The 15,507-nt window shown below is 46.4% G+C and overlaps 1 protein-coding gene across 1 annotated transcript in view; it reads left to right on the plus strand.

Moving 5' to 3' along the window:
* Window positions 1–15,507, plus strand: part of GLP2R (glucagon like peptide 2 receptor) — a 95,895-nt gene that overhangs the window by 39,500 nt on the left and 40,888 nt on the right. The window contains exon 2 of the mRNA XM_040437390.1: window positions 5,572–5,668. Coding sequence (XP_040293324.1) covers window positions 5,572–5,668 — 97 coding nt within the window. The remainder of the gene's footprint in view (window positions 1–5,571; window positions 5,669–15,507) is intronic.

Below are 15,507 nucleotides of genomic sequence, written 5' to 3' on the forward strand. Positions count from 1 at the left end.
CCATTGGGCCACTCTGTGGTACCCTCATGCTGCTTGAACCTCACCACTATGTCATAGGTCCACTCTGTGGACTTCTCATGCTGTTCCCACCCTCCCCACTTCATGACTGGTCCACTATTTTGGCTTTCGGCCTGGCTGAAATCATCATTCATTTGGACTTTCTTCTGATCTGTCAGAAGGAAGGAAAACTGAGACGCAAAACGGATCCTGTCTGTGTAGCAGCTTTAATGCCTGTATGGTGCCATCAGAATTGGCTATAAATGAATAGACGAATCGGCCTCCCCATGCTGCTGCCACCTCCACAATCTCTCGTCGTCGTGCCACTCTGTGGCCTCCTCATGTTGCTGCCACTTCTGCAATCTCTCGTTGTTGTGCCACTCTGTGGCCTCCTCATGCTGTGGCCTCCTCATGCTGCTGCCACCTCCACACTATGTCACCTTGCCACTCTGTGGTCTCCTGATGTGCCGCCACCTCCACACTCATTGTGCCACTTGGTGGCTTCCTCATACTGCTGCCACCTCCACACTCTGTCATTCTACCACTTGGTGGCTTCCTCATACTGCTGCCACCTCCACACTCTGTCATTGTGGCCTCCTTCTGATGCTGGTGCTGCTGCCACCTCCAGACTAGGTCATTGTGCCACTCGGTGGCCTCCTCATGCTGCCGCCACCTCCAGACTCGGTCATTGTGCCACTCGGTGGCCTCCGCATGCTGCCTCCACCTCCAGACTTGGTCATTGTTCCACTCGGTGGCCTTCTACTGATGCTGCTACTGCTGCCGCCACCTCCAGACTAGGTCATTGTGCCACTCGGTTGCCTCCTCTTACTGTTGCCAACTCCAGACTTGGTCATTGTGCCACTCGATGGCCTTCTCCTGATGCTGCCAACTCCAGACTCGATCATTGTGCCACTTGGTGGCCTTCTCCTGATGCTGCTGCTGCCAACTCCAGACTCGATCATTGTTCCACTCGATGGCCTTCTCCTGATGCTGCCAACTCCAGACTTGGTCATTGTTCCACTCGGTGGCCTTCTACTGATGCTGCTGCCGCCACCTCCAGACTAGGTCATTGTGCCACTCGGTGGCCTCCTCGTACTGCTTCCACCTCCAGACCCTGTCATTGGGCCACTCTGTGGTACCCTCATGCTGCTTGAACCTCACCACTATGTCATAGGTCCACTCTGTGGACTTCTCATGCTGTTCCCACCCTCCCCACTTCATGACTGAAATCATCATTCATTTGGACTTTCTTCTGATCTGTCAGAAGGAAGGAAAACTGAGAAGCAAAACGGATCCTGTCTGTGTAGCAGCTGTAAGGCCTGTATGGTCCCATCAGAATTGACTTATGATTTGGTAGCCAATAGCAGGAGTGGGTACAAAACACAGAAGATATGCAAATATTCTATTCACGTGTCATCTCTGTTTTGGATCCACTCCTGTTTTTTTTGACATTAGCAACACTGATGGATTACTGACCAAATGCTGACCGAGGGAAGGTGGATGCTCACCAGACAGGATACGTTTTTTGGTGCTTATTGTCCTGACGGATCAGAGGAAGGTCAAAATAATCAGTGACGTCAACACAAACTTACTGCTGACGCCCTCTCCACTCTGTCGGGGGGCTCTACTTGTATAAGCGTTTAATAGAACAGGTTCTGTAGACATCTACGTGGAATCAGCTGACGACGGTGTAAAAGGAGTGCGCTTCTTCTTGGCGCTAACATAGACTCATAAGGCTGAGTTCACACTTGAGTTATTTGGTCAGTTTTGGCCCCGTGACTGCCCAAATAAGTGACATGTGCAGTGATTCTAAGAGCGACGCCTGTCATCTGCATGTCATACGGACTCACAGTATTATTTCACTACCACAGCAGACTCCCTATGCGTGTTACTGCAAGGCACAGTGTCCTACACCACTATCAGGGTCGGACTGGCCTGCCGGGATACCGGGAAATTTTTCCGCTAGGCCAGCAGGCCTGAGTGCCGCAAGGCCGTGGCCCTGGTGACAAGTGGGGGCGGCCGGCGGCAGGGCACAGCAGCAGGAGATGATCGCTTCCATTGTGGAAGCGCCAATCTCCATAGTCATCTGTATCACCGTCCTCAGGACAGCGATACAGATGTCTATGCTGCGGCAGGGGAGGGAGAGGTGTGTTCCCTCCTGTTCCTCTGATAGGCTGCCGGCCTAGTGCTGGCAGCCTATCAGAGGCTGGTGCAGGCGGCGCGATGACGTCAGCGCGCCGCCTGAGCCGTATAGCGAGGGACACAGGCAGGAAGAGGCCTGCATCGCATCGCTGGAGGTAAGTATAAGTGTTTTTTTTTTTATATAGGTACAATACTGGCACATGATAAGGGGGTACTACTGGGCTGGCACATGATAAGGGGGGACTACTGGGCTGGCACATGATAAGGGGGGACTACTGGGCTGGCACATGATAAGGGGGGACTACTGGGCTGGCACATGATAAGGGGGGACTACTGGGCTGGCACATGATAAGGGGGCTACTGGCACATAAGGGGGGCTACTGGCACATAAGGGGGACTACTGCCACATGATGGGGGGGCTACTGGCACATGATATGGGAGCTACTGGCACATGATATGGGGGCTACTGGCACATGATAAGGGGGCTACTGGCACATGATCAGGGGGCTACAGGCACATGATAAGGGGCGGCTACTGGCACATAAGGGGCGGCTACTGGCACATAAGGGGGGCTACTGGCACATAGGGGGGGTTACTGGCACATAATAAGGGGGGGCTACTGGCACATGATGGGGGGCACTCTGGCTACTGGCACATGATATGGGGGGGCTCTGGCTACTGGCACATGATGGTGGGGGGGCTCTTATTACTGTCACATGATTGGGGGCATCTATGGGGGCACATCTTACTGGCACATGATTGGGGGCATCTATTGGGGCACTTATTACTGGCAGATTATTGGGTGGCACTATAGGGGCATCTACTGAGGCTAAAAAGAAGGGGTATTTTATATGGAGGGGTATGTATAGGGGCATTTTATACTTGGACACATTATTGTGGGTACTATGGGGAAGGGGGGAGAGGAGCACTATGGGGTCATCTACGGGGGGCACTAAGAAGGGGTATTTTATATTGGCACATTATGGGAACATTAGCTCAACTGGGGGCATTACAAGGGGGTATGTTTTGCACATTATCATGAGAATTATTTCTACTGGGGGAGCATTCTGGTCGGCTTTATTACTCCCCCCTAGTAGCAGCACCAGCCTCTCCCTGCTCTGCTATCCCTCTGCCCCTTCTCCAAATCCTTATTATGAAATCTTTCTCCTTAGGACAAAGCACAACATCAGCTCCGCCGAGCCCCCGGCCAAAGTGTGGAAGTGGTGTCCGAGATCCCCAAGGGCCAAGTCAAGTAATTGTAAGTTTTTATGTGAAATATGTTTATGTTTGTAGTTGATCTTTATTATCCATTTTACATTGCAGATTTTTTTATATTTTTGCAGCATATGGGTGAGATTTTATAAATATTTGTATTATTTGGTCGAAAGGCTCATTGGGGGAGGGGGGATTGTAACAGGACTGCCGTAGAATATCTAAAATAGCTGGTCAAGTAAAATGTTGCATGCAACAATCATTAAATAGGTGGCCAACAAAAAAGGGGCGGGTCAAAGGGCGTGGTAAAACACTGTCTGAGCATGCTGAGAGTTGTAGTTTTGCAACAGTTGGAGGCATCCTGGTTGGGAAAACACTGTGATAATATGAACAATGGGGGTTCTACAAAAGAGCTATCGTGGGGCAAAGTTCATATTCGTGTTTACACACGTGTTTTAAAATGAATGCTTTCTCCTATTATAAACAAGTAAATAATGACGCAATGCTGTGGGGCCGGTGTGCAACTTTTTCCAGGGCTGGTTTTTATCCCCATTCCGGCCCTGACCACTATAAAGGCTCTCTGCAGCCAGGAAATAGCCGTTTTTTAATGCGATTCACTACGAGTAAATTCGGATCGTATAAAAAAAATTGGGAAAATCTGACGAACCGACCAAATCAAATTTTTTAAAGATTTGTTTATCTCTAGGTTTAACCCCTTACCAAAACTTTGGTCTCAGACTTAGGAATCTAAGTCGTGGAGAATTCAAGATTTGATGTTGGGGCCTCACACCTCTTATTACTCTTACAAGTGGTATGACCTGGCTCTTATGGCTGGTTGACCATTCACTGCTTAAGCCTTTCAGTTGGGACCCTCAGGTCCTCCATTATCCAAGCTCAGAGGCCAGGGGGTTGTAGGCTAAGCTATAAAAGCAGATTCATCATAGACAATGGTGGCCCAAATGAGATGGACTCATGGTCAAACCAATAGGAAGGCAGAACACAATTATCCTTAGTGTTGGGTCCATGTGGTATTGAGTTCTAAGGCAAGAAATTAGACAGCATATATTGTAGACTTTGGTGGACCTAATACTTGGCTTCTGGTGCCGGGTTTATGGGCATCTATTTTAGTGTTTCACACCTACTACCTTTTATTATCTTTTCAAATATCTTTTATGGTATTTTCATCCTCGTGCAGATAAGCCTGAACGTTTTTACTGGAAATTCCTATGAGAGCCGTACTTAGCAGAAAGTGCAAACCATAAGAGCATTGTAAACCCCCCCCTTCCCCCGATCCCGCTGGTCATTAATCTTCTCCAGTGAAGGAGACTTGGCCGCCGTGCTCAGGGTCCGGTCATGACACCAGCTGTCACTGACTAACTCTTTAGCCTTTAAGTTGATGTAGAACAAATTCATTTTTTGAGACGTCACCCGAAGCGGAGATTTTATTCATTTTTAAAAAAAAAATATTTATTCTTAAATTTGGCTTTGAATTCAGCTTACATTCATAAAAAGTTATGGCTTCATCGAAAGGTGACGTTTAAATAATACCATAAAAGGGTTAATCAGGAGTACTTTACATAGCCCTGCCTCTTCCTCCATAGCATAGAGGAAGAGGCGGGGCTAGGCTTGGACTTTTTTTTTGCTGATTGGCCAATGTTTGACACTACGGCATCTGAATGACCATGGGGAACTCCACCTTAATTTTTTTGAATGGTATCTAAACTGAGTGGACGGATTGTGTCAGCAGATCATTAATACCATTCACATTTACTGTGATGCCAGATGGCGTCGCATTGTATTAAAGCAGCGACACCAAGTGGTGGAAATCATAGATACATATGGAAATCCTGGGCACCTATAAAGGGATATTGTGCACTAGTATGGGGGAGGGGATTTTGATTCTTTCCATTGCTTCATGGATGACCCTGGATATAAAGGTGTCTTTGAGTCCTGCACTAGAGGCAGCAGGGTCTCCTACTTCCATGTTACATATTTAGTACATTTCCCCTTTAAACCAAATATCACAGATCTAATGGGTGTTAATCGAGCCACCATTAATACTTCTACAACATTCTCACCCATCTCTTCAAGGCACCTGAAAGGTTATCAGGAAAGCTCTGGTGGTGCAGTATGGCTGCATCAGGTCACAATGTGGGGAACGTGTGCTGCGCTGAGCATCATGTAAGGACGCTCTCATTAAACATGGCTGTCACCCTCTAGGTCAGCGGAGTGGTGCTCGAGGACATCATCATGAAGTGGTCACAGTACAAGCAAGAATGCCTGAAAAGACTGGAACAACAAAGGATGCTGCTGACTGGTAAGATCCCGACAGATTGAGAGAATGATGGTTTCTATTCACTGACACAAAGCGAACCCGAAAATACATAAACCACACTAAACAACTGCACATTATTTTCAGAGATACCCAGGTTATACCAGCATGGTCCATATCACTATATACAAGAAGATGTATAACTTATACCAGCTGTACATATATAATTATATACAGGAGATGCCCAGGTTATACCAGCATGGTCCATATCACTATATACAGAAGATGTATAACTTATACCAGCTGTACATATATAATTATATACAGGAGATGCCCAGGTTATACCAGCATGCTCCATATCACTATATACAAGAAGATGTGTAACTTATACCAGCTGTACATATATAATTATATACAGGAGATACCCAGGTTATACCAGCATGGTCCATATCACTATATACAAGAAGATGCATAACTTATACCAGCTGTACATATATAATTATATACAGGAGATACCCAGGTTATACCAACATGCTCCATATCACTGTATACAAGAAGATGTATAACTTATACCAGCTGTACATATATAATTATATACAGGATATACCCAGGTTATACCAGCACGGTCCATATCACTGTATACAAGATGTATAACTTATACCAGCTGTACATATATAATTATATACTGGAGATACCCAGGTTATACCAGCATGGTCCATATCACTATATACAAGAAGATGTATAACTTATACCAGCTGTACATATATAATTATATACAGGAGATGCCCAGGTTATACCAGCATGGTCCATATCACTATATACAAGAAGATGTATAACTTATACCAGCTGTACATATATAATTATATACAGGAGATACCCAGGTTATACCAGCATGGTCCATATCACTATATACAAGAAGATGTATAACTTATACCAGCTGTACATATATAATTATATACAGGAGATACCCAGGTTATACCAGCATGGTCCATATCACTATATACAAGAAGATGTATAACTTATACCAGCTGTACATATATAATTATATACAGGAGATACCCAGGTTATACCAGCATGGTCCATATCACTATATACAGGAAGATGTATAACTTATACCAGCTGTACATATATAATTATATACAGGAGATACCCAGGTTATACCAGCATGCTCCATATCACTATATACAAGAAGATGTATAACTTATACCAGCTGTACATATATAATTATATACAGAAGATGCCCATGTTATACCAGCTGTACATATATAATTATATACAGGAGATACCCAGGTTATACCAGCATGCTCCATATCACTATATACAAGAAGATGTGTAACTTATACCAGCTGTACATATATAATTATATACAGGAGATACCCAGGTTATACCATCATGCTCCATATCACTATATGCAAGAAGATGTGTAACTTATACCAGCTGTACATATATAATTATATACAGGAGATACCCAGGTTATACCAGCATGCTCCATATCACTATATACAAGAAGATGTATAACTTATACCAGCTGTACATATATAATTATATACAGGAGATACCCAGGTTATACCAGCATGCTCCATATCACTATATACAAGAAGATGTATAACTTATACCAGCTGTACATATATCATTATATACAGGAGATGCCCAGGTTATACCAGCATGGTCCATATCACTGTATACAAGAAGATGTATAACTTATACCAGCTGTACATATATAATTATATACAGGAGATGCCCAGGTTATACCAACATGCTCCATATCACTATATACAAGAAGATGTATAACTTATACCAGCTGTACATATATAATTATATACAGGAGATGCCCAGGTTATACCAGCATGCTCCATATCACTATATACAAGAAGATGTATAACTTATACCAGCTGTAGATATATAATTATATACAGGAGATGCCCAGGTTATACCAGCATGGTCCATATCACTATATACAAGAAGATGTATAACTTATACCAGCTGTACATATATAATTATATACAGGAGATACCCAGGTTATACCAGCATGCTCCATATCACTATATACAAGAAGATGTATAACTTATACCAGCTGTACATATATAATTATATACAGGATATACCCAGGTTATACCAGCATGCTCCATATCACTATATACAAGAAGATGTATAACTTATACCAGCTGTACATATATAATTATATACAGGAGATGCCCAGGTTATACCAGCATGGTCTATATATCACTATGTACAAGAAGATGTATAACTTATACCAGCTGTACATATATAATTATATACAGGAGATGCCCAGGTTATACCAGCATGGTCCATATCACTATATACAAGAAGATGTATAACTTATACCAGCTGTAGATATATAATTATATACAGGAGATGCCCAGGTTATACCAGCATGCTCCATATCACTGTATACAAGAAGATGTATAACTTATACCAGCTGTACATATATAATTATATACAGGAGATGCCCAGGTTATACCAGCATGCTCCATATCACTATATACAAGAAGGTGTATAACTTATACCAGCTGTACATATATAATTATATACAGGAGATGCCCAGGTTATACCAGCATGGTCCATATCACTATATACAAGAAGATGTATAACTTATACCAGCTGTACATATATAATTATATACAGGAGATACCCAGGTTATACCAGCATGTTCCATATCACTATATACAAGAAGATGTATAACTTATACCAGCTGTACATATATAATTATATACAGGAGATGCCCAGGTTATACCAGCATGGTCCATATCACTATATATAAGAAGATGTATAACTTATACCAGCTGTACATATATAATTATATACAGGAGATACCCAGGTTATACCAGCATGGTCCATATCACTATATACAAGAAGATGTATAACTTATACCAGCTGTACATATATAATTATATACAGGAGATACCCAGGTTATACCAGCATGCTCCATATCACTATATACAGGAGATTCCCAGGTTATACCAGCATGCTCCATATCACTTTTCACCAGTCCCTGAAATATTTTTTAGCTCCTTAATATTCTGATGTTTTATGTGATTATATTTCTTGATTTTCTTCATTATTCTTTTTATGTTTATTTTTTTTTACATGAACTTTTTGCAATTTTTTACTTTATATTTGGAGTCATCATTCCTCTGGGAGATTTGCCAGTCATAGTGTTTTTTTTTTTTGGCATGTCCTTCCTCTGAATCACCGGAGATTGTATCAGGCGAGGGTTAGAATAACTTTCAGTAACTCATGTCCACACCTTGGATGAACCTGCATGAGTGATTGGAGGAGCTGCGTGCAAGATAAAAAAAAAGGTTAAAAATACTATATATATAAATTTTAAAAATTGCCCCTGCTTATAGACTAATGACTGGTGGGGGGGGGTTCGCTCTGGAGACACTCCGTGTCATGATTGCATTTTACAATTTTTAAAATTTTTCATAAAGACCAACAGAATTTTTTTTGGTCTAAAATGAGTAAAATCTAATCATAAAATAAAAATGCCTCTGAAGGTGTCAATGATAGATGTAGGGCCCCGGTATATCTTCTGCACTGGGGCCCGGGAGCTTCATGTTAGGCCTCTGATTAGTAGTTTAGATTTTTGTGCCTATCGACCTTCCCCCAAAAAAAAACAAAAAAAAAAAAACGTTTTTTTTTTTAGCCTGCTCCCGCACCACTGGCTGTAAACGCTGAAGTCGTAGATTTTAGATAATGAAAGTCAAGCCGCCTCGGCTGCCCATCCCCCCTATTATATGAATAAATTGATTGGTGTGACGTCTGTACTGCGGGCGTGCGAAACACATGATCATGACACGGGGCCGAGCTACTCGCTCATCGCTTCATTTTTATGTAAATTATTGGCGCTCGATCAGTCGTATAGCGTATATACTACAGGACCTCTTTTAAAGGGCCGGTACATCACCAATAATAACAATATGCTGATATCGTCGTTATTTTTAGGGCTTTATATAGTTTTTTGCTATTATTTTCATTTCTTATCATTTTTGGTTTTATTTGTATTATGTGTGAATATTATTATTTAATGATTGTAAACCTTTTATTATTTTGCTGTTTTTGAACGATGTTTTTTAAAGGGGGAATCCGAGATGGATTGAAATGTTAATTTTGACTTGTGTATTTTTACTCCTTTGTATTCTGTGAGACAGTGACAGGTCTCACGCAGGTTGGAGGCAAGGAAGGGGTGGATAGTGCGGTCCACGCCCCTGTTCCACCACAGGTGAGACCAGCTGGAGGTACTCAGCCTGGCATAAAGCACCTCCCAGAGTGTGTTACCTGTAGACAGAGGCCTGGAGGCTCTGTCTGTGTGGTCTCAGCTGGGCTAGGCTGAGGGACCACGAGGCTAAGTGACAGCCTGGAATTTGGGGGCTGCAGTGACGCCTGCGGTACAAGGGCCACCAGGTCAGAGTCGGGAGGACTGCTGGAGCACAATCCCCCAAAGGGACTTGCGTTTGCTACAGCCTGGAGGCTGCTGGACTATTGGGCTGAGAAAGCCGCAGGTTATGACCGTGTCTGAACAGCACTCTATAGGTGAGTCAGGGATTCTACCCTATGTTTAGTTAGAGCCCAGACGGGCAGGTATTTGTTTTGTGTTATTGTTTGTTGTTGCTGGTGTTGCACAATAAATGCAAAGTTTGGACAGTATATCCGTGTCTGAAGTAATCTGTGAGACTGACCCCCGGAGAAGAGCTAACCCCCCCACAATTGGTGGAGGATGCGGGCAGGTGTCCCTGCTTATAAGTAAAAGTGCTGGAAGCCTGCTAGTTTGCAGGAGCAGAGACTGCTGGTGTTAATCTAGACATTTTTTTTTTTTCTGTGGCGCAAACAGTGCAGGATTTAAAGGGCCAGTAGCTGAGTAAAAGAGACTGAATTGTGGCATTTTTGGTCAAAATGGCTGCGGCTTGGTATCATCCATGGGAGAAGGACTGCGAGCTAGTGATTGGGGGAATCCCGCTGGGGGTCACTCTAGATGCCCGCCAGCAGGTGTTTCGGGTCAGGCCTGAAGTGCTGGACTTTCTGGAGAGAGGGCCAGAGACGGATGCCACCGTGTCTCTGACCTTTGTGACAGAGTATGGCTCTGTGCAGTGGGAGCTGTTAAAATGTGAGACACTGGAAGTGGAATTTGTGCTGGGCAAGGACTTTCCATTGTTTGGGCAGTTGTGGAGCGGAGTTCCTGATAAAAGGCAAAGATATGCCGTTGCCAAGGGCAACCTCCGGGAAGACAAAGAGGTGGAGAGCGGTGGGGTTCTCATGAGTACATATCTTCTCTGCGACTGTGCACAAGATTCTAAAGGGTGCGGCCAGAAGGACCGTCCAGGAGGAGTCTCGACTTCAGGCCAAGATGTTTCCGGTAGCAACTGCTGGAGTAAGGAGTCTGCAGGTGATCATGGTGCCAGGAATCAAGGGCAGGTCTCCAGAGGCTGGATTTTGGAGGATTGTCTCAGTAGAGATGTCCGTGGGATGTCCTCGTCTCCCGAGACTGCTGGGTAAGACTGTTCCTGTTATTAACCATGTGGCAGACCCAGTGACAGTGAGCCGGCGGCAGGGGATACCTGCTGGGCCGGTAGGTAATAAGTCTGTGTCTGGACAGGCGGATCAGCCGGCTGTGATCGCTCCCTCGCGGAAATCTACAGGGGAGAAGGTTTCTGTGTTACCATGGGATGACAAGGATCCGGGATCCCAGGCTAGCCCGGGTAAGAGGCAGCACAATATTGAAACCTGGGACTGGTAAAATAATAAAGGTGCTGGACAGTCGTGCGGATAAGGACTATCCGCTGATTTTCACTGAGCGTGAGACTCCAATGAGAACAGAGACTGATGAACTTGATGTTACAGACACGCTCATGCACGAGGGAGTGTTGGGCCGTGATATCGGTTTGTTGCTGTGGGGTAAGGTAGACACTTCTGCAGAGAGTGAAGAAACTCCTGCAGAACTTGTACCTGTCCCTTTAAGTGAACGTGTAAGGGAAAGGACCATTGAAAACAGTGATGTAGTTGAAGTGAAAATGTGAGGTCATGTGAAGTATATGATGACATGCCTTTTCCCTTTCAGGATGTGATCAGGAGAGAAGCGTCCCCTGGTGGTAAAAATGTAAATGATGATGAAGCTTTATTTTCTGCATCTGCTACTTTTCATGAAGAACTTTATGACTTGAGGTTTGAAGAATTGCATATAAGTAATGTGAACCGGGCACCTGAAAGAGACCCTGAAAGAGACTGAGGGGGAGTCTCCAGTGAGAACCGGGTCTTGTGGACCTGATGATACAAATATGTTCTTATATGATGTGATAACGTTTCGTTGTTGTGGGGCAAGGTAGACACTTCTGCAGATAGTGACGAAACTCCTGCAGAACCTGTACTTGCCCGTTTAAATGAAGGTCTAAGGAAGCTGCACATTGACCGCCATGGGGAAAGAATATTGCCTATTGAAAACAATGGTGCTGATAAGAAGCATGTTAATGATGCAGAAGTGCAGATAAATGTTGGGAGCACCCAGTGGAGCAATCCTACTCTGGTGAACGTGCAAGAAAGGGTAGCAGTCCTAGAGGGAGTATCACACAAACCAGAGGTGGACATGCAGTCTCCACAGTGTTTTATGGTCAATAAAGTAATGTCCCAGGTAGGGATTAACTCAGCAGTGCCCCCAGAGGTCAGCGTTAATAATGACACGAGTGACATAGGCGATGTATGTGATGGGACCATTAGTAACTCCGAGAGGAAAGCTACCAGGTCAAGGTATTGCAAAATTCAGGTGGTCACTAGTAGCGACCAGACGACAGTTATCCCTGACATGTGGGGAGATGGCAGCCTAGTGTCTGAGACCCATACCCAGGCAGGGGTAGATGACCTGACACGTCAGTACAGCTGCAATCCAGTGAGGCCGTACTGGGGACGCCGTTGAGGGGAGGCCAACATGATGGGGTTTGAACTGAGGGGGCCGGCAGTGTAGGGGTTAAGGAAAGCATGGTGGGTGGAGAATAGAATGGGGTGGGCTTATAGGTTAGGTTATAAGAAGGGGAGGTAACCGGTGCCATTTTAGAGCAGTTAGTTGCAGAGAAAAACTGAGGCGAACCACTCACATCGCGCAGGCGGTAGATCAGCTTATTCAGCCGTTGCGGGCAGCGGCAGAGGCCCGGGGACCCGAATGGCTGCAGGAGCAGGTGTCCGGCCTGCTTCAGGGGGCGGCGGTGAGTACAGTCAGCTCACCACCACGTACGGTACGGCCGCCGGCGCGCCTTAGTCCAGAGGTGACCCCCAGGGCTCGGCGCCGGGTGCGGAGCCCCTCCGGGGACCTTCCGCGACCGGGGGCTGGCAGGGTGCCTGTTGCCAGTGCCGCCCGGAGCGGGAGGAATCAAAATGCACGGCGGGGCCCAGTTTCAAGCGGGGGGATCCCTCCCCCATCTTCAGCATCGCGGGACGTGGGCTCGGGACCAGGTTCGGCGGGTGCTCCTAGTCCAGGGGAGGCCGCTCGGCGAGGGAATGATTCCGGGTCAGTCGCGGCTGTGCGCATGGAGCCGGTGGTGGCGCACAGGCTGCAGGAGTTGAACATCCAGCATGGCGGAGGCTCCGCCCACAGAGGAAGGTCAGTTCAGGACACATCCAGCCGGCCGGCTGGGATGTCTGCGGCGACGAGTGAGGAGTCCCTGGAAAGAAGAGAGGAAGATGGAAGCGTGCCAGAAGACCATCAGGAGGTAGGATCTTCGGCTGCGGGGTTCACAGCCCCCCGGCAGCCAGGTGAGGGGTTTGGGGGGGCACTTAATCCATGGGCGGGCTGCCTGGGGGGGATGGGTGGGTCACAAGGGGACCTGGGTAAGGGTTTGGGGCAATTTTTTCAGAGTTTGGCGGGGTGGATGTCAGGTTTTGGTGCGGCTGGTGTTTCCCCGCTGCAGGCTTGGGGGATGGGGGCAGGGGGTGGTAGGGAGCTTGGTGAGGCGACTGGTAGGGTGTGTGATTCGGTGTTGGTGCAGACGCAGGTGGGGGGGAAGTGGATAGACAATCAGTGGATGACGGTGCGCGTGGCGAGGTATACGTGTTTTTTGAGGGGCCACTGGGGGCATTTGAAACAGGAGGTGCGTGAGAGGATTTGGAGGGGGGAATATGTAGAAATATTTTCCCTGCTCCCTTTCGAGAGGTTTAATTTAGATAAGGTGAAAAAGGATGATGGAAAAAAGGAGGAGGAGGAAAAACGGAGGTTTCGTCTGATCCCGCGGACCTTTTCAAATTGGCTCCAGGCTTTTGCTATTTTGGCTAGCGTGATTGGGGAACGGAAGCCGGAGTGTTGTTCGTCTCTTTTTTGTTACATGGATGCGATTGGGGAGGCTTGGCGGGTATACGGGGGGACTGGCTGGCTGTGGTATGACGAGCAATTTCGGCTCAAGGATGGCGGTACGGAGTAGCATAAGGTGGGATCATAAGGATATTGGGTTATGGATGAGGGTGATGGCACCTGTACGGGCGGGGTAGTCCTTTCGGAGTGAGTCGGGGGGATCTGGGCAGTCGGGATTCTCAGTTGCCTCTGTTTCCTCTTTAACTAAGGTAATTGTAGGTTTGGGACAAAGTGTAGATTTAAGCACGAGTCTTCAGGCTGTGGAGGTTCCCATGGAGCCAACAGATGTTTTAGAGGTAACAGGCAGAGAGGTGGGGAGGCGACTGGAAAAGGGTCTGACTCTGGTGCGGGTGGAAAGGCTGGAGCCCTACTTAAGTAGGTATCCCAAAATAGGGGTGGCAGAATTTTTGAGGGACGGGTTTACTAAGGGGTTTTCTATACCATCGGCGCCGTTGCCGGTTGTTATGAGGAAGAGGAATTTGCGCTCGGCATTGGAACACCCGGAGGTGGTGTCTGACAAGTTGGCCAGGGAGGTTGCCTTGGGGCAGATGGGCGGCCCATTTTCGGAGCTTCCGCTGGCTGACTTGCGTATATCACCTTTGGGGATTGTACCTAAGAAGGAGCCGAATAAGTTTTGGCTCATTCACCATTTGTCATATCCGAAGGGTGCGTCGGTCAATGAGGGTATTGATCCGGAACTCTGTTCGGTGGCGTACACTTCATTTGATGCGGCTGTAGGTTGGGTGCGGAAGTTGGGGGTGGGGACGTTGTTAGCTAAGACTGACATCGAGGCGGCGTTCCGGCTCCTGCCTGTGAATCCAGACAGTTTGCATTTGTTGAGGTGTTACTGGGATGGGAAGTACTTTGTGGATAGATGCTTACCAATGGGGTGTTCTGTGTCTTGCGCATATTTTAAAGCGTTCAGTTCATTTTTGGAGTGGGTTGTTAAGGACGTTTCGGGTTGTTCATCCATCATTCATTACCTGGATGATTTCCTTTGTTTGGGCCCGGCGGGGTCTAAGGTTTGTTCGGTGTTGATCACGTTAGAGTCGGTTTTTGGGAAGTTCGGGGTACCATTGGCAGAAGAAAAAACTGTGGGTCCTACTACGGAGTTGAGCTTTCTGGGTATCGTGATTAACACGGACAGTCTGGAGTGTCAGTTGCCTGAGGAGAAGGTACGGGATTTGCGTTTGGTGGTGGAGCAGGCACTGAGTGCGGTGAAGATTAGACTAAAAGAGTTGCAATCTTTGTTGGGCAAGCTCAATTTTGCATGCAGGATTATGCCGATGGGGAGAATTTTTTGTTGGCGGGGGCTACGGCGGGAATTACGGCCCCGCATCATTTTGTTAGGTTGGGCAGGGAACTAAAAAGGGATTTGGGGGAAATTTTTGCAGCATTTTAATGGAAGGACATTGGTTTTGGGGGAGGCGGTGGATAATTTTGATTTGTTTTCGGACGCAGCTGGGGGTTCGGGTTTTGGGGTTTATTGTCATGGGCAGTGGTGTGTGGGGAGTTGGCCATTTTCCTGGGT

This window comes from Bufo bufo, chromosome 6 (genome assembly GCF_905171765.1).
Source record: "Bufo bufo chromosome 6, aBufBuf1.1, whole genome shotgun sequence".
Taxonomy (NCBI): Eukaryota; Metazoa; Chordata; class Amphibia; order Anura; family Bufonidae; genus Bufo; species Bufo bufo.